The sequence below is a fragment of the Lutjanus erythropterus genome, chromosome 17 (genome assembly GCF_056507025.1).
Source record: "Lutjanus erythropterus isolate fLutEry1 chromosome 17, fLutEry1.hap2, whole genome shotgun sequence".
NCBI lineage: Eukaryota > Metazoa > Chordata > Actinopteri > Lutjaniformes > Lutjanidae > Lutjanus > Lutjanus erythropterus.
In genome coordinates, this window is record NC_139333.1 from 10374282 (window position 1) to 10394417 (window position 20136).

At 36.9% G+C, this 20136-nt stretch overlaps 3 protein-coding genes across 5 annotated transcripts in view; 1 reads left to right on the forward strand and 2 right to left on the reverse strand.

Annotated features, from left to right (window-relative positions):
- The window catches only part of rhbdf1b (rhomboid 5 homolog 1b (Drosophila)), a 62384-nt gene extending 51647 nt beyond the window's left edge, over positions 1 to 10737 (reverse strand). Inside the window, exon 1 of one of the 3 annotated variants that reach the window (XM_084740061.1) lies at positions 10597 to 10737. The gene's annotated coding sequence lies outside the window, so the exon portion shown is untranslated. Of the gene's footprint in view, positions 1 to 4709; positions 5227 to 8293; positions 8401 to 10596 lie in introns of those variants that run through there. The other 2 variants (XM_084740063.1, XM_084740062.1) reach the window with 2 other exon arrangements.
- Positions 8537 to 13651, forward strand: hbae4 (hemoglobin alpha embryonic-4). The gene is made up of 3 exons (XM_084740069.1): positions 8537 to 8761; positions 10681 to 10885; positions 13399 to 13651. The coding sequence occupies exons 1-3, from the start codon at positions 8670 to 8672 to the stop codon at positions 13525 to 13527; spliced, it is 426 nt and encodes a 141-aa protein (XP_084596195.1). The 5' UTR covers positions 8537 to 8669; the 3' UTR covers positions 13528 to 13651.
- Positions 13652 to 17220: 3569 nt separating this feature from the next.
- On the reverse strand, positions 17221 to 18130 carry LOC146311741 (hemoglobin subunit beta-1-like). The gene is made up of 3 exons (XM_084741728.1): positions 17972 to 18130; positions 17626 to 17848; positions 17221 to 17453 (listed from the first exon to the last, which is right to left on the reverse strand). The coding sequence occupies exons 1-3, from the start codon at positions 18061 to 18063 to the stop codon at positions 17325 to 17327; spliced, it is 444 nt and encodes a 147-aa protein (XP_084597854.1). The 5' UTR covers positions 18064 to 18130; the 3' UTR covers positions 17221 to 17324.
- Between the last annotated feature and the right edge of the window lie 2006 nt (positions 18131 to 20136).

A 20136-nucleotide genomic window follows, 5' to 3' on the forward strand; every position in this document is an offset into this window, starting at 1 on the left:
TGGCAATGCCTTGTCTAGTTCTGTAATAAATCAATGACATTATCCAGATTATACTGGATTATGTCTACTATTGTGTTTTTTTACGTGTTTATTTACTTACTTATTTATTTATTTACCTGCTCAACCATCGCAGTCAGTGATGGACATGATATAGACATCCTGTCTGTTGGGAAACATTTTTTGTGGGCTTGGGTGGAAGCAAAACAATTAGCTAACAGCTAACACTGTGGTGTTTTCATGACGCCGGCACGAAAACGGTCTATAGTAGTGTTACTGACAGGTGTTACTAATTATACTAATTAAGATCCTGTTCCATTCAGGTTAAAGAGAGTCAGAGTGCTGCTGTTGTACATGTCAGCTCACTGGAAAGGCTCTGCTACACTAAATGTAATGGAACTTTTATTAGTATCACCTCTGTTTATCTGACTATTTTATATTGATACGGCTGCTGTGAAAGAAGCTCTATCAGTGTAAGTCAGCTGCTCCCAAGCTTTTTTCCTTGGATCCTCTCCTACTTGTATCTAAGGAAACTTGAGCGCTCCCAGCTCCCATACAAGAGATTCGTTCCAAATGTATATTTGTTTAGTGTTCCTATTTTTAATATTTTTCTTTCTTTATATTGTTTCTATATTTCTATTGTTTAAATTGATCTTTTTTTTTATAATTTCTCTTGTTTATATTGCTTGTTCACTAATTACTTATTGCTTTTATTTATGCTTCCTTCTATTTTTGTTATCCACTTTGCTGCAAATTGTCCCATTGTTGGACTAATAAAGGATGATCTTATCTTGAATTTACTGTCCAAAATCAACATCAGTTATAATTGTTTCCACTCATAGAACTGTTAACTTTGGTAAATGTGTCTTTTGTAATATAATCTTAGATTTTTTTTCTTTTATCAACCCAACAGAATAGCTTATACACTCTCATTATTACCAAAAGAAGAATAATCATTCAGGATAATGATTCAGAAAGAGAGTCCTGGATAACAGGTTGGGAGCCAATGGTGTAAGTAATTACAACAAGGTATAGAAATGGTAAAATAAGATAGTGATGTTATGTATATGTTTTTCTTTTACTAATATTTATGTGAGTGTATTGTTGCAGTGTCAGGATGACTTCTAATACTTAAACTTTTAAATATTGTTCATTTTTTGGTCTTCACAGCAAATTTGAGTTTAAAATAATGCCGTCATTGCTGAAGATACTGCTCTCTATATGAAGACCTAAGTTAAAGCTGACTCTTCAGCTCAATATGTTTTAGATATCACACATCATGAAAGATGTCACAAAATTGTAATCTTAAACTGACTGAACTTTGTTAACAGAAAAGTCCACTGCCACCTGGTGTTCATTTATTTCCCACATTCCATTTTCCAACACGCAGATAAACATGTTCACATTATGGAAAAGTTCAATTTAATTATAAATATTTGCATGAGTGCTCTGTATTTGCTCTGAATGACAGTCTCACTTGGTACAAGTGCCATTGTTTGTCATGGGCAGGTGAAGGTTCGGTACTTTCCAGTCAGATCCCTCAGGAAATGAAATGCTGCATGCCCACATTAACACACACTGACGCACAAATTGTAATTTCTGCCTTTCTCGAGGACACTTCAGCAGGGAAAACCATGCCAATATGAGTGGGTTGAATTCCTCTTCTTTGACTGACAGATACTTTTGTTATGCTTTGTTGCTGTTGTCAGGTCCCATTTTGTGTTCAACTGTAGTATTTCTTTTCAAAAGCTACTGCGGGGCAATTTAGTCTGGGAGTTTAACTGTTTACAAAACCTAGCCAAGGGCAGGACTCCTCCAAATGCATGACAGAAAAATTGTGCATTGATACTGTATATAGTGGTGTCATTTTGTTCCTTTGGAAATGCTGCACATAAGGTTCTATTTTAGCTCGATTTTTTTGGTCTGGGGGACTCTTTCAGCACAGGTGGGTGGTGCTGCAGTTGTGGATTACCCCCTGCAGGGTCGGTGTCCTGTTCCTTCAACGCCTCACAGCCAACAGCAACCTTTGATGGCTTCATCTGACCACTATCACTCATCGCCGCCGCTCACCGCAGCATTCAATCACTGCAACAATGTGGTCGTCAGATGTGAACAGACACAGCACTGAGGATACAGCTCAGCACAAAGGGTCATTTATAGATTGGGCTTTATACATCCCCAGCCAGGTGTTTCTGGGTGGGGTAGGGATGAATTCTCACTTTCAGTGTGATGGAATAGTTGAAAAATAGAGGGTATAATTTACGCCATATGGCATGAGAATTAATAATGACGAAGGCTGCACCGTCCTCAACTAATCTGTGTTTACATCTAACCTTGTGGAGGTGGCAACATGACTTGCAAACTGACATCACAAATACTCAAATGCACTCGTTATCCTCAGTAACAACCGCAGCCATTTTAGAAGCAACGTGTCGCTTCTGTGTCTGTGGAAGGATGCTGCCACAACGGCTGCAAATGATTTCCTCAGATTCACAGGAAGTCACAAAAAAAAAAAGCTCAGAGCTGTCAGTGCATTTTGTTCACAGAGATTTTCACTCAAAGTGTGCACTCTTGCTTATCAAACACACTCTTTTTATCATCAGACTTGATGCGGACATTTATCCCCTATGGTTTTACAGCTAAACCCGTCTTAGGAGTTGCTTATCTCAAAAACCTGTGAGTGGTGAACACAGATATCCTGCTGACAATGAGAAGACGTTCAATGTGTCAACTTGATTTTCACCCAAAAAAGACAGTTTGCTATCTTTTGATCAAACATCTTAAAAAACATCTGTTTTTTTGCACTAGCCCTACCTCCGGCAGCCAAACAGATGTGTGTGTGTGTGTGTGTGTGTGTGTGTGTGTGTGTGTGTGTGTGTGTGTGTGTGTGTTTGTGTGTGTGTGCGCACGCACATATGTAAAAGAGATACAGTATATTTTTACTGCTTTGATTTTATCTCTGTTCTCTGCAGGCACCGAGGAGCATCACTGAAAATCTTGCTACTTTTGGACCGTTGAATTTTAAATGCATAATGCAGAGGGTGAAAGATCAAGCTTGGGAGAACTGGAGTCTCAGTGGGAGATTTTCACTAATAGCATCATGGGAGCTTTGCTGTGGCCCCATAATATATGACTTAAGTGCAGAAGGAGTCCGGTAACTATCTATAAACTTTAAATCAAAAGGAGTATCAATAATATAAATGAGACAGAAAAATAAAACTAAAAGTCAAACATAAAATCCAGTTCTCATCACCAGCAGCGACACCTTAATATTTTTTATACAGTTTCTTACTGATGAGCTCATCATCTTGAGAATATACAAAGAATACACAAACAACTGGTGTCAGCTGACGACACTGACCCACTGCTTAACCAGTCCATGTGGGAAGTGGAAACAAGAAGAATCAGAAACTCCGGCATCTATTAAAAAAAACAACAACATCTGACTGATTCCCAAGAACACCAACAGCAACAAGAGGAGTCAGTAGGCTATTAATCATCAAGCTGGTAAATAATTAATTAAAGAAGCTTCATTTCTATTCCTCCTCCTATAATGGATTTTCATGTCTTATTTTTGGATGCCAGGATTCCTTGATTTGACTTAAAGACACCATAGCATACAAGTTGCTGCAGTTATTTAGGTGGCTCACTTAGCCGAGCAGATAGCGGTCCTTGGCACCAGAGTTCTGGACCTCCAGGAGGACGTGGTTTTCAGTGGGGAATGGTTGCGGGGTGTGGCACCGGAATGGGCAACAGAACCAGAGACAGATGAGCATGCAACAGAAGCGGGCTCAGCTCTATGTGGAACCATTGCAATCAAGGATCATCAGCAACAGAGGGTGATGCTCAATGCACAATAACCTGTAAAATATGGCGAGTCCACTTCGGTTCCCAAGGAAAACCTGCTTATTTTTTTGGTTTGAACTGGGAACCAAACTTTTAGGTTCTGAACCAACTAATTTTTGGTGGTAATGCTCAGGCAGTCCAAAATTAGGTGCCTGAGTCAGAACCGGGCCAGTTCCATGTTGGTGGAAAATACATACTTGTGACTACAATTGGACCGGGATGAACACAGACCTCTAAGACAACAGAGGCGAGATGACAACAGGGAATACGGTACCAAGGTGATTTACAGCAGCTCCGACCTGGACTATGATCCCAGGGACAACAAAGATATTCCAGGTCGGGACAGGAGTGGCGTAAAGCGGGAGACGAGCAAGAGAACGGTCGGGCATCACTAACACCCACCCTCAGAGGCCTGAGCAGGGGTAAGAGCGGGGTCAGCCCCAAGGTACCAGGAGCCAGACCCACTTCAGTGTTGTTAGACTGAAGGCAGACTGGACACTACAGCGAATCATTATCAGCTTTTGAGGTACAAAATGGTATTACCAGAGCTAGCTAATTAGCATGCTAACTTCAGTATGTATCTATGTTACATTTAGTCTCATTCGCCAGATTCCTTCCTTTCTTCTGCTGTTTTACATATTATAGTTTTTAGTAACATAATAACACAACCTAAAGTGATAAGTACTTGTCGAACAAAAATTAATTAATGCATACATAAAAAAACTGATAATTTATATGGAACATTTCAAAAAGCAGACGTGATTACAGTTGATCTTGCTAAAGGCAGTTATTGGTGTGACTTCATAAGTGTGTGCACATGTGTAAAGGAATGGTTAAGCGTGTGTGTGTATGTTGTGTTTCCTGACCATTGCAGAGAGACCATGTTTCTTCCTGCTGTCTGTTCAGTTCAGTTCAGTTCTGCAGCGCCGCGCCACTTTAACGTCTCCTGCTGGAGGCCTGGACAGGATGCAGTGCTGGCAAACTTTCTGACAAACGGGCCAACGCTGGGAGGGACTGGGCTGAGCGTCTATACATGTGAGTTACCAGTGAAGACAGACGGAAACCGCCTGTGCTCGGGTTGAGTTTCTTTGGAGACTTGGTGCATTTCTGTTTCACTTTTAGATCATTTTGTGCCAGTGGTTCTTTCAGTATGTTTGGCAGGTTGGCATTTAAGCTAATTTACATTTAACACTCGGGTACATATACCTACACATGCACACAAATGTCTGCCCACATGCAGCCTATGCAGCAAAAGCTTGTTTCTAAACTCTATTTACTGCAGCTCTCTGTTCTTTGTTGTGTTGCACACTGAGTGAGAGTCACATTACGTGCAGGACATACAGAGAACTGTTTTCCTTTTGTAAAAACTGATTACAATGCGTAGCTGCAGGACACAAGCCTTAAGGATAATCAGCTGGAGCAGGAACCAGGAGAGACTTGCAAAGGTGCATGTCATGCTTTAGGAAGCGTTTATAGACTTTACAGGGAAGTCTGTTCACTCAAATGCGGAATTAATTACCCGTCTTTGATTCTTGCGGTCATTGTCTTAAAAGAGCTTTTTAAAGTTAACGGTTTAGATTCAAGTGCAGAGGATGTGGCATGATAAAAAATCAGGAACTAGAGTAATTCACTCAGTAATTCACATTATTTCAGTGTTTTTGGATGTTGTAGCTAGTTTTCCTGTACACAACTAATGACAATTTAACAAAACAAATTATAGTGTTAATAAATTATAAAAGTGTTTGCATTATTTCCATTATTCAAACTGCAGAGTCTTGAAACATTTAAAATAGTTATTCATCAAAATGAAGACTGTATCTGATTTTGTTTTGGCAGGATTATGTTACATGTGTGCACAGTAATGTAGTGCAGACTTTTTCAAATTAAAAGGCACTTACATTTACCACATGTTGACAATTGAACTTTTGGGGGAAGTAAATGTTCACTGTGATAGATTATAGCAGTTGTCATATCTCCAAACTTATGGTCAGATAAATCAAATGAAAATAAATTAAACTTAAATTCAAAATAAGAAATGCTTGCTTTCTTTCACCTTGCAGTTAACCTTGATGCAGATCATTTGATACTGCAGTAACCAAATATATAAATCAGAAGTATACTGGCTACTTTGGTTGAAAGACAAAGCAAACAAAAAACTTATGACAGTGCAGAGATATCACACGCGTCTTTATTGTTAAATCTGTATCCCTGAGTGTTGATTTAAATTAGTTGGAGGACTTTTGACTGTTGATTTTGGGTTTAACATCAGAAACATACATAAAGTAAAATGTCTATTACAGAATAAGATTATCATGGAAAATACTGGAAACTGTTTACCTGTCATTTCCTACCTCATAGCTCCACCTTGTGGGGTAATAAAGGAATTATACTTAAAGGGAAAAAAAATTAACAGGTTTGGGTTCTGCAAACTCAAACTCCCAGATGGACTTGCACTACATGTCATAATGTTTACAGCTGTTACAAGGATCTAATGGGGTGATCCCATGTCCTCAGTTAAAGAAATGCACAGCCATGATTTTTGTCTCAAATGGGGTTGGTATTTTTTTCAAAAAACAGAGTAAATGTTGTTGTCAGAATAGTTTATGACTTAAACATTAGTCTCGTGATCAGTGTGAGCTGTTAGTCACAGTGCTGAGGTGTGTTTTTCACAAAATTATACCACAGTAAAGTTTACTGCGCACGGTACTTACAAGACAGTAACTTGCAGAGCGATGCCGAGGTTGTGAGTTCGAGCCTCACCTGAAGTTTTACTTGCAGCAGGTGAGATGGTGTAACAACACACTGAAAAAGCTACTGGTCACTCTGGCAAGTCTGTGTGTAATAAATCATAAAAAGACACTCTTCGCCTCTTCTGCAAGTTGGTATCAGTTAAAATCCATTAATAAATGACTGTGTTACATCACAGGTGAAGTCCACTGGATGATGCAGCTTGCTGGTCCTAACAATGCTGAACAAGGCTGGCCCCTTGACCTGCAGCTTATGGAGCTGCAGATAGCTGCAGCTGAGAGATTTTATCTGAAAGAGGCCTTTGACATGTTGCAAAAATATCTGCAATGAAGCCTCTAACTCATATTTAATCATTTTCTCCCCGTCATGGTGTAGAACAGTGGTTCCCAACCTTTTTTACTAATGTATCCCCACAGCCCCGTCAGATGAACTACCTTCATCAACACCTAAATGTGATTATCTGAATAAAATTTAAACCACATCTTCTAATTTTATCATAGGGTTGAAGTGTAAATGTTCAGTTCAGTTTAGAAGTTAGAATTTGTTGTACTGCTACACAGGAACTGGACATTTCAAACATGTACTCATTACATTTAGCCAACAATTTCAACTGCTTATTCATCACTTAAAACAATCTATTTTAACCATTTATCAGTATTTTTCAAGCATTTATCCATTACTTTCAGCTATTTTAACAATTTGTGTCCATGACTTTAGCTCTTTCACATTGTTTGGCTATAGGTTTAGCCAACTACCTTTTCAACCTGTTTATTTCAACAATTTAACCATTACTTTCAACTACTTGAACAGTTTGTCCACTGCTTTTAGCTTTATCACAATTGAATACTTTCAGTTAACAATGTAAACTGTTTATTTATTACTTAAAGCTCCAATTTCCACCATTTATCAATTAGCTTACTTTTAAATATTTGAAATACTTAGTATTTCAATGGTTTTTGAAACTTTTAGCTATTTGTTTCAAACATTTACTATTCTAACAATGTATCCACAGCTTTAGCAGTTTCACATTGTTTGTAATTTGCTATTTTTATCTTACAACTGTATTTCATGTTTCTTAAGCTAACATTTTTTAAGCTAACCATTTCAACTGTTTCTGATACAAACTGTCAATTTCCACAATTTATCCTTTACTTTTAACTAATTGAAAATTGACAACAGCTTTTTCACCATTTAATACGTTCAGCTAACAATTTAAACTGTTTTTTGATTAAAGCTTTCAGTGTTAGCCGCTTATCGATTACTCTACTTAAAGATAACAATGTATTTATTTATTCATTTATTTATTTATTTATTTAACAAGGACAGTGCACAGCTACTTAGCTGCACCAGAGTTAGCTATAAGCTAATTTTCATCTGTAGTCATTTATCCACTAGTTTTAGCTTTTTCTCACCAATACAATAACTGTTTCAACTTTTTTTTTATCTACTTTGACACAATTTCAACCATTTAGCAGTTAGGCCTAATTTGAGCTATTTAACCATTTATGTATTGCTACTATAAGTCAATAAGTTAAGTAAATTATTAAGTACGTCTTAACACACGTAATTACTGAGGTAAAATAAGACAAGAAACGTAAATAATGTTTTAAGAGGTGGAGCCATTAGTAATTAGCAAGTTTTAGGAAACTTTGTTTAATATAAAACCTGCTCACACCCCCTCAGAAACAATAAGATGTGGCACCTAAAGGAGCAGCAGGAGAAGAAAACCCCTCAGCAGCTCCACGTTCGTGTTATGGTAGAAATATGAAGTGTGACGCACGTAGAGGAGCAGATATCGCGGCGGTGGGAGTCTCCACCCTGCACTGGCTGCAGTCCGATAAGACGGACGAGAGAAACAACGCAGACGCGGAAACCCTTTACTCTTAAACCTCGTTTTCTTCCTCACGTAGGGAAAGAATTGTTCTTTAATCTCTTCACTCACCATCCGTCTCTGCGTTCTGGTCAAAATGTACGAAAAATGTAGTAACAAGGATAGTTGATTAATGCCTTTTACGCACAAACTTGTCGGCTGTTGAGAAACTGCTCCGCTGTAAAAGTCGTCTTGTTTTGTGGCTGCGATGCTCTCAAAGAGGGAGAAAGACCTCATAGCAGAAGTATGGGGGAAACTGACTCCTGTGGCAGAAGATATTGGGTCCGATGCGCTCCTTAGGTAGGTTCACAACACATTTCCAGTAAATGAATAACTCAACTAATATATGTATGTGTTACTCTGTGTATTTGAAACCAAATGTTACTCCTCCGGAAAATCTTGAATGTGTGTTTATAAAGGTTAAAACTTCATCTTTGCTCCATCATAGTTGAAAAAAACAGACAAGTATTATTATAACTTCAGAGATGAAGATGAAGGCTCCTGTGACTTAATCAGCACATCTTAATAAAGATTATCTGTTTGTTTGTTTGTTTGTTTGTTTGTTTGTTTGTTTTAACCTTTATCAATACAATACATTATTGACATTTATAACCTTAGACGTGATGGCTATAAAGAAATGGTTTTATTATATATTTATTATAATATTCTATATGATAAAATGGTATGTAAATTACCATCAGTCAGTTGGCCGATATTACTGATCAGATATCGGTCTAGCAGAGCTATATTGGAGTACATGTTGACTGGGTTTTATGTATATTTTATTTATTTTTTTCCTATTTAAACTTTGTTGTTCTTTTTGTTGTTGTTGTTGTTGTTGTTTTAATATAATTATTTAGAACAATAAAAATACCAGTTAAAATTTACTGTTTCAATGCCCTGATGTCATTTTGATTTTATATACGACTATATAAATAAAAATATCTATACTGATATCGGATTTTATTTAGTTTCTAATAACAATATTTTGCCAATCCAGTTGAGGATGGTGTTATATTGAATTGCACTGTATTGTGTTTCTTGCAAGGTCTTAAAACAAAATATAAAATGATTATATACAAAAAGAAAGCAGGTGAAGCGGACAGATGTCTGCCTGTGCACTCCGCCTGTTTTTACATGTTTGGATCTATTTTTCAACTAATGATCAATCTGGCAATAATTTTCCCATTAATCGATTAATTGTTTAGTCCATAAAGTATCCAAAAAAATGATCCTGTCACAATCTTGTCAGTTAACAAATGGGTCCAAACATGTAAAAACACAGGCAGCACACAGACATACCTCTGTGCGCTCCATCTGTTTTCACACATTTGGACCTATTTTTCAACTACTGATCAATCTGGTGATAATTTTTCTACCAACTGATTAGTTGTCTGGTTCATAAAATGACAGAAAGTGTTGATCAGTGTTTCTAAAAATCCAAGATGATATCCCCAAATATTAAATATCATCAAACCTTTTTTTTTGATAAAATATGACACGTGCATCACACATGCGTTTTCAAAACTCTGCAAATCACAACAAAACTATGTTTGTTTGAGTTTTTATTTTGGGGTGAAATGTCCCTTTAATGATCAGTGGTGTGGGATGAAAGTGTAAAAAAGAAACATTTATGAATAAATAAAACTTGTGGTCAAAAAAATGTGACAATGCATTTTACTGCTCATAGAGGAATCAACTAACCTTTTCTCATTAGTGTAAACCAGATATACACATTTTATTTATGTTCATTTGTGTTTTAATAAACTTTGAATTGTTGTTGGTTCAACTTTATATCTTGAGCTTAGTGAAGATGTTTTCTCAAGTACAGCTAAGTTAATATCAAGACTTTATTTGACTTGTTTTTACAAAATTGCCTCAACTTGACTCTTCAAATTAAGTCAACTTAAAAATTTAAGGCAAGCAGGACACTAACTTTTTTACGTTAAAGCTTTTTTTTTTTAACAGGAGGATTTAATTAGCCCAGACAGGAAATTAATCTGAAAAATTCTCATTAAAAATCATCAAATTCAAAGATACATGATTTTCAGTGGTTAGGAAGGGTATAGAAAATTGTAATATGAAAAATAACTAAATCTGCGTAACATGGAAATACTCAAGTTAAATACAAGTACCTCAGATTTGTACTTAACCCAGCACTGATGACTGATCCTGATCCTGAATCCAACGTCATTTTTTTTTCTCCAATTCTTCCACAGGATGTTTGCGACTTTTCCAGGTACCAAGACATATTTTTCCCATCTCGACATCAGTCCTCGCTCCTCTCACCTGCTCTCTCACGGGAAGAAGATTGTTCTGGCCATCGCAGAGGGAGCCAAAGACATCAGCCAGCTGGCCGTCAGCCTCGGTCCCCTGCAGACCTTTCACGCCTATCAGCTCCGGATAGACCCCAGCAACTTCAAGGTGCCCCGGCTCTACTGATGGATCATACTGATAATAACTCATTTCATTTCTGCTGAAATGTTCTTAATCGCAGCACGGTGCTGAGTTTTCAGCGGTGTGAAAACGACATGTGTCAAGTCCATATCAGATCAAACTCCACTGACAGCAGCAGCAGTTTACAGCTGTTCCCAACCTTTTGTCCTTAAAGGATCCATTTTCTATCATTTAGTAAACCGACAAACCCCAACTAAGTGACATATTTTATGGATATTTCATATTATATTCACTGCCTAACACTATCAGTACAGAAGAATTGATAAACTGTACAATTAACCCAAATAGTGAACACAATAACTGCAGGACATTTGTGTAAAACGGGTGATGCGGATAAAGTTTGAGCAGATTACATCCTGTCAATGCAGCATCAGACGCGGGTTTTCCTGAGATTTTTTAGGAAGCTTTAACGCAATGCTCTGTCTGTATTATGTATCTTTTATCTTTTAATAATCAAACATATTAAATAAGCTTCTTTTTTTTTTTTTTTGACACATTCAGTGTTTTCTTGTCCCTGACGCTTGGCCATTGTCCTGTTAGCTCTTTGGTGTGTACTTTTCCAAAGCAGAGCGAGGCTGTTTCACAGACAGTGAAGGTTCTGTTCAGCTCAGGTCCCCAAAGTGCCTTTACCCTGTCTGATTTGTACAATATATGTTAAATAATAATCTAAACTTTTGAAATGTCAGTTTTTTTCTTCTATATGCTGAGATACAGACACACTGTATGTGTTTTTAGAAAGTTTTCTTACACCCTTTAATAACCAAGAAGGCCTTGTGATGCCCCCTGTGAAGTTTTGGCGACCTCTAGTGATGGTCGGGAACCAGTGGCTTTCAGCGTCAAAACCAACATGTCTTATTTCCCCCCAGCAGCTCATGAATATTAACACATGCTGCCAGTTTTTATCAGTGGTGGAAAGAGTACTGAAAATCCATACTCTATTACTCAACTACAAGTAAAAGTACTGGTGTTGGAAGAAATACTTGAGGAGAAGTACAAAGTATTCGTCTCAAAAACTACTTAGTTAGTTTTAACCTTTGACCTCACTGTCACCTCTTTCAACTAGGGTTACAGTTTTTGCGCGTTTCCCTGAACCGATATTGAAAACACTAACAATCAATTAATCATGAATAATTTTTAAGATGTAAAATGTTTTTTCCCCATTTTTCCTTTTTTTTCTGTCTTTTGGTCATTTTTTCCTAATTTAAAGTCCAATTTTACAACAACAACCGGCTCCACCAGACAAAACAATGTCAAAATATAATATAAATATCCATGAATAGATTTTAAATTGGTTAAATTCTTAATAGCAACTGATCGATTTTCTGACAGCAAACTGAATATCTTTGAGTTGTGAAACACTGATCAATATTTTCTGACATTTTATGGACCAAACAACTAATCAAACTAAACTTGTGATCAGATCACCTGATTGGCTACTAAAATGCAGATGAAAGGTTTGGATGTCGATTCAAATTGTAGTCAGTACTCAACTGTGAGTTTAAAAGTAACTAAGTGGATTACATCTTATAATGAATACTTAAGTACCAGTAAAAGTACAGGCTCAAAAATCTACTCATAAAAGTACAAATACCCAAAAAACCTACTTAATTACAGTAATTTGAGTATTTGTAATTAGTTACTTCCACCCCTGGTTTTTATGCAACATATTGCCCATATATATAGATATATGATAGATTTGCATTAGACTGCAGAGCATAGATAGATGTTTTCAAAATACTAGTCTGTAGTACATATAGTTTTCTATATATGTTAGATCAGGACATTTACAAGCTAATTAATTTGTTATCCATAAGTATATTATTTACATCATAATCACTGATATTTCTCTCATTGACAAAGCATGTCTGACAATGTTACATTACATTATAAAGTGAATTTAAGAGATTGAGAGATAATCTTTGGTCTTTTGGAAACACAGTGCCAACATTCATCTGATAAATTTTTGCATTAGGCTGCAGATTTTCTTTGCAGAGTAGATTTTATACAGTTTGAAAACTAGCTTGTGTACTTTGCAGGGGTCACTTACTATGAGCTACCTGCCAGATGGGTTCAGTTTAGCCATGAAATAGTCCTTACTATTCTCTCCATAAGGTGTAGAAAGTACTGCTTTTATTCTTCATTACAGTGCTGGTAAAAATACGTCACAGAGACATCAGTTCAGTGAGGCTCACATCAGTTACATTTAGATTGACAATAGAAGATATACAGGATTGTCACACTGACTTTTGTTATGCAATACCTCTTATTATCTGTGCTTCAAAAGTAATGTACGATTGGAGGTCTAACCAGGGTGCATGACTTATTGTACGAACTGCTTTGTTTGCAGGCAAAACCCTCGTAAAACACTCTCAAACCCTGATATCCTGACACATTTTTAGGCTTTCATTAGTTTTTACGGAGGCCCAACTCGATTCAGTCACTCATCAGTAACAAACCTCTCCTTTCTCTTTTCTCTGCAGCTTTTTTCACACTGTATGCTCGTCACCTTGGCCTGTCACATGGGCGATGACTTCACACCGGTTGTACACGCAGCAATGGACAAGTACCTGTCAGCTTTCGCAGCCGTGCTCGCCGAGAAATACAGATGAGACCCTGCCACGTGTTGTTAGGAAGTATATGAACCCTTTTACGATGACATAGGATATGAAGTATTTATTTATGTGTGGTTGTTATAATGCAATGTTTTGTAGTAATAAAAATGTGCAATAATCACCTTTCCTGTTGTATTTCCTTTTATCCCATTAATTACAAATTATGATCTTATGATTTTGAAAGCATGCCATAAGTTAATAGATTGATTGCTGACATCATTACTATATGATGATGACACACACAGGTGACTGCTGTAGTGTGGAATCTAACTTTAAATAACGTGACATGTGACCCGCAAGTTAATTTTAATACCATACTGGAATAAGTGGAAACCAATGGCAGACTGAAACACAGAAAGTGGGACTCTGCTTTTGCAGTATCTTTTAGAAAACTGTTACGCGTGAAAATGCACCTCACAAGAAGTTTAAACTGATTTTATTTCATACTTGTACTTAAATTGACTACTTTCTTTTCGTGCGTTCATACTTGTACTTATATTTTTCGTGCTTTTTAGTCCACTACAATTATTGACAGCTTTAGTTACTACTACTATTTTAAATTAAGTATATTAAACAAATTAGAACAAATGAAGACCTTATAGAATAGTATGATGTGTTGTTAAGAATTAAACTATTGTTTGCTGCATAACAACATGTACAAGTAAGGCTGAGAAGATTAGATGATTAGGGGTGCTTGATTGAACGAAAATTCATTTGATTTTCTGCTTTTCCTTGTCATTTTTTAAAAAAAATGATTAATATAAATAATTTAATGGGTTGGACTGTAAACGAAGAAGCCACTATAAAGAAGGAAATCATAGTTTCTTATGTGCTACATGCTTTTTATAGGATCATAATATTCACCTTTGTTCCAAGTGAAATGATTGAACTGGGTCAGCAGGCACATTGTTTAATGTTTTGTGTAGATTTTTAGGGTTCACACACGTTATCTTTCAGTTCCAGTATTTTTTTTTTACTCAACTCTGCTCCAATTGTTTTTGATTATGTCTGTTCTTTGAAACATGCTTTCTTCTCTTCAGCATTATGAAAACAATCAGAAATTTAAGGCCTTTTAAGTACTAAACAGGGAGCTGTCTGGTGCTGAAATAAAGTTATACTGAGCTGTCTCTGGTGCTGAAAGTAACCAGAAACAGCAATCCTGGAAGACTTTTGTTAAATAAATTAAAATTTAATTTGGTGCCATAGTAACTCAAAATTGAATGTGGAGCTGTCTGTGGTGCTGAATATATACAGTGAATGAGATACCCTTATATACTTATATATAATATACTTGTTTGTCTTGTTTCCCAAAAGTAAACCACTGTCAGGTAATATAATAAAAGAATTATTGCATTATAACAAGAAGTTTAGAAACCACAGACACCAATAAAATAAAAAACAAAGTCATGTTCTAGTTGGCCTACGTTATTTAGATTCTGGCACACATTAATGAAGCTTACAAGGAAGAGCTGAGACTTCTGTCACTTTCCTAACACAGGCCAGTGGCGCCCCCTGCTGGATTCAACAAGCAGCTGCACTGCTACCCAGCCTTATCTGAGTGATGTGGTGAATTTGAATTAAAAAAAGAGAAACTCTCATGCAGGACCTATGGCAGCTGACTTTGAATGGGCGGAGCCAACGCGTCACAGCCGAGGTGGTTCATTATATCAGCTGTAGCCAATAAGTGTGCCAGTTTTTCTGACCTTAAACTGATATTTTAAAAAATCAAACCTGTATTTCTGATAGTGTCAGAAAAAATGGTTACAAGACAAAATAAATAACTTTTGCTGTTAAGTTTTTGAATTATGTTTTTTTTTTTTTTTTTTTTTTATTGCTTTTAATAACAATTATTAACACGTAATAGTGCGGAAATGTTCTCATGTGTGGCTGTGAGAGTTTCTCTGTCCTCATGTAACTTTGAGTTTCTTTGAGTTCAAACTGGCGCATCGTTCTTATCAGTTTGAACTGCAGTCTGAGATAGAGTCCGCGTGCGTGATGAGTTCAAGCGTCACACGGAAAAACAAGACGTCAAGACCGTGTAGCACTTTGTCTTCAGCTGACAACAAAAACCTTCTTAAAAGAGGCGCCGTATACCTTATAAGACATTATTGGGCCTATCCGTTTAATAATTTATAGTGTAAATATTTATCTTGTGTGTGTAGCCTGCTTTTTATTACAGTGAATTTTCCAAAGATTTGCTTACTAGATAGCAGAGGCAACATTTATTATATCTACTGGTGAACTTGGGTGCCCCTGTGGTAGATAAAACTTTTTTTTAATTCAATGAATGTAGTATACAATACACAATGTAAAGATAATATGAAGACATGACAATATAACCTCATAAAAGAGGGGGGGAACAATTAGACAAAACAGGAGAAAGACAAATGAAAATAAAACAGACTAAATAAAATTAATATGATTCCTTCAGTAATTAAAATAATTAAATTTAGAGTACCAGAACAATCAGAAACTATAGTGTATTTAGAGTTTTGTATTGTCCCACTCTTCACTAGAGCAGTTGTTGTGCTACTCCCAAAGAATTTGTCTTTGCAATGTATTTTTAGGAAATTATTTGTTGTTGATTAAACTTTAATTTTTTTTTTCCTCCTAACAGAATAATTATATTTATTAACTGGGAACATTTTTTATCCAGAACACCAAAATAATATTTAAAGATGTACATTTAAAGTCAGTTTTGTATACTGGTCCACACAACATGGATAGAAACAAATGCATGGTCTTCCTTTTCTTCATTACAGAATCTACATAATGACGATAATGATGTTGAACACATCATTATCATCGGTGCCCTCTTGGATGCCCTTTAAGTGAAGTAATCAAGTGCAAGCTGCCCTACGTGCCAGAAGATCAGTTGGCCTCAAAGTGCATTTAAATGATGAAATGTTGTTAAATAGCTGTGTGTTTTTTCAGTTGTAGTAGTTATAATTCAAATATTTGTCATATAATAAAACATATTTTAACATAACCAGCGTTTGGAACAGTTTCACCATAAATGCATCACTTTCTGTGGTGATGCTGGTGTCCTGCCCTTCAGAGGCTTCTTCTTCTTCTTTTTTCATTATTGTTATTAATATAAAGCTGTAGAAGATAGAAATGAAAAAGAAAACCTGATTAAAATATTGAAGAAATGTGTCATCTTAAAATTTAGAACTGTATACTTGCTTAGTTATTGACAGTAACATAACTTTTGACCAGGGATGCCCAAACCTTTGCATGAATTTATCTAATTATGTCGCTCTTACTACACTAATTAAATAATACATTTATTTATACAGGTTAAATATAATTTATATATGTATATACTTAATAGTGTTTTTGAAAATTGGGGGGGGGTGGGGGGTGGGGGGGTATGCTAAGATAAGATTGCGCAATGACGGTCTACCATTAAACATTAATGATACTCCAACAACAAAACTAACACCACTGTGGTACTGTTGAATTTCTACCAACCTTTCTACCTTACTGTCGTTGTTTTGGTGGTTAGAAAATAAAATACTGTTTATTTTTTGCCTTTTTTCATGATATGTTATACTTTTGTTTAAATGATATCAATTTTTAATTTGTTATCAGGGTTTATTTCCCCATTGTGCCTTGCGTAATATGTGCCAGACCTCGGTGGCTGTGCGTAATTACGCACAAATGAAAAAACGGTAATAACACATGATCTTTGCTTCAATGTGCCTTTATTTCTTTAGTGATGAGACACATGACACGCTCAAACAGACGTGAGGTCTCCTTCGTGTCGCCTGATGAGGAGACTGCTTCTGGGTTTAGTGGTACTGCCGTCCCAGGGCAGACACCACCACAGCCAGGAACTTCTGGAAGGCTGCCTGCGTGTCTGGGGTGAAGTCCTTTCCCATCTTGGCGGCGATCTCGATGGTCAGACAGTCAGACAGCAGCTATAAGACGGAAAAGAAATCATGAAATACTGTCTTAAATGTATTAAGTCATTTACGTGCGTTCAACACAAGTTGCAGTGACATTTTCTTTGGTGTATATATATATTTTTATATCCCAACTTATATATGAGATAATGAGACAATGAAGTGAGCGATTTCGCTGAAACTTTACTTTGAAGTTGTCGGGGTCGACGTGCAGCTTCTCAGAGTGGAGCACGCTCAGCTCGGCGTAGGTGGCCTTGATGTTGTCCATGTTCTTCACGGCCCTGTCCAGACCGTGCAGCACGGTGATGCCATGGGCTGCGATGTTCGGGTTGCTCTTGATGGCCTCTGCGTTGTAGAGGTTGCCGAAGGCCCCAAAATACCTCTGAGTCCAGGGGAAGACGATCAGACACCTGCAGGGGAGAGTGAGACGTGTAAGTTTGGCGACGATTCAGTCTGGAACAATTCATTTGAGTTCCAAGTGCGCTGTTTTTGTTTGTTTGTTTGTTTGTTTGTTTGTTGTTTTTTTTCCGTACCTGCACAGGGACTTTGGCCCGATGTCTTCATAGTTCAGGCTGGCGAAGATGCTGTTGATGACGCTGCGCTCCTGGTCAGTCCACTCAACCATGGTTGCTCTTTATTTTGTGTTCAGGCTCGTAGAAAATGCCGAATAGTGATTCAGCTCGACCCCCCTGCTATTTAAATTCTTAAACGCTCACCACCCTGAAGGAGAGGTCGGCTGTGATAGGCTGAAGATGAAGCGTCCGAGATAAACTACAGACTCCACCAGAACTTTCTGGAAAGTTTTGGTTCGATGTCGTACAACAGATTTGTAAAGGTGCCAAAGATTAAAGTCGACAGTTAAAATAGTTGTGATATCAGAAAGCAGTTCATTAGGCAGATTACACGTTTATAAGAGGCAATTTGTTAAAAAAAAAAAAAACTTGGGTACATCTATGCAAGTTAACACATTTTATTATTAAATGAAAATTTCAAAATGTTTTCTTTGTGAATCTTTCCAGTATTCGTTCTGCTCCTTTAACCCAATTTAACCTGCAGGATAACTGAATCCTAAACTACTTAACGACGTCTTTTGACTTTGTTACTGTGTCGTTATTATGCAGGAAATATTACGCATTTTATCCCTCTATGACAGCTGGCAAAAAGCAATGTGTTTCCTTGTTGTGAAATCAAGTTGAACCATGGAAGGCTGCAAATATAGGGGCCAGACTGAAACACTGTTAGTTTCTTGAGGGTCCTGTCTCTATCTTTTTTTTTTTAAAAAAAGGGAAAAAAAAGTATTGCACCATAACTGAGGTTGTATTGTGTGACCATTAAGAATCAAAAATGGCTATACAATACCATCTAAAGTTTCGACTGCATTGTTTCAGTCATGCGTTAGCCCTAATATTTCATTGGCACCAAAAGAAAACTTGTATGTGAGCTAGTGTTTTGGACAGTATATAGTTAGTTTCAAATAAATTATTTAAAAAAAAGTATGCGTCACTGAATGTCATTCACTTTGCCAAGCAGTCGGGCAGTGTTTCATGCCAGAATGTTATCTCCCGGGCCACACTGGTGTTATGGAGTTATCTCCAGCAGCGCCCCCTCCCCACCCAGACACCCGCTGCCAAAATTCACATATGTTTTGATTAAGAAAATACTTGAGGTCAATGATAAAGGTCGTGAGCGCCATTTCCTCCCCTTGATAGCAAATAAATTTATACCCGGAGCCAAAAATGCCGAATTAAAAAAAAATCAATCACTGATAAATCTTATGTTGATTTCACAGCTGCAGCGCAATAAGAGCGCATTTTTTTATTTATAGGAAACGATTAGTTGAGTGCACGCGGCTCCTGTGTGCACAAGACAGAGAGTCTAACTTTTATTACCAGTTTCAACGTTTTGATCAAAATGCGGAATGCGCGTATGATTTTTCGTTACTGCTATCCTTAAATGACCCATAATTTTTCTGGCTTGTGGAATAAAGTGTTTTTGTTTGTTTGTTTGTTTTTTGTTGTTGCTGCTGCTGTTGTGGTAGTTTTAGAAAATTAAATAAAATCGCCCAAAAAAACATGTTTTGGCTTAATTATGTCGATTTAACTTAGAATCATTACTAACATGAATCAAAACCTATTTCTTTCTATTCTTTTTTCTGACTTGTGCCTCAAAAATTGAGTCCGTCACACTGTAAAACAAGAGTTTTTATTCAATATAACCAAGTAAGAGTCTGTGTCCCAAAAGTCATTAAATATAACTGACAAAGGTCTGTGTACCAAAACGTTGTTGGTCAACATAACTGATAAAAGTCCACGTACCAAAAAGTTGTTAGTAAATATAAACGTCTGTCTATCGAAATGCTGTTATTAAATATAACCTGGTAAATGGATGTTTACCAAAACGTTGTTATTAAATTTTACTGTTTAACGTCTGTGTAACGAAACGTTGTTATTTACTCTGCAGCCCTCTTGGCGTGGCAGAGTGTCTGCAGTTGCCTCCTGTGACCTGAGATGCCCTCCTGCACCTCAGGGTGATCTCTGCTTCACCCCCTGACCTTCCTAACAAACCATAACGTCACGTGAAGGTACTCTCACGTTATGGTCATGTTTTCGTGGACTAAGATCGAAGATGTTTGTGGCTGATAGCACCCCTCGCGGTTGGCATCTGGCCACTTGAAGTCTCTATCAGGCGGGTAGGAAGG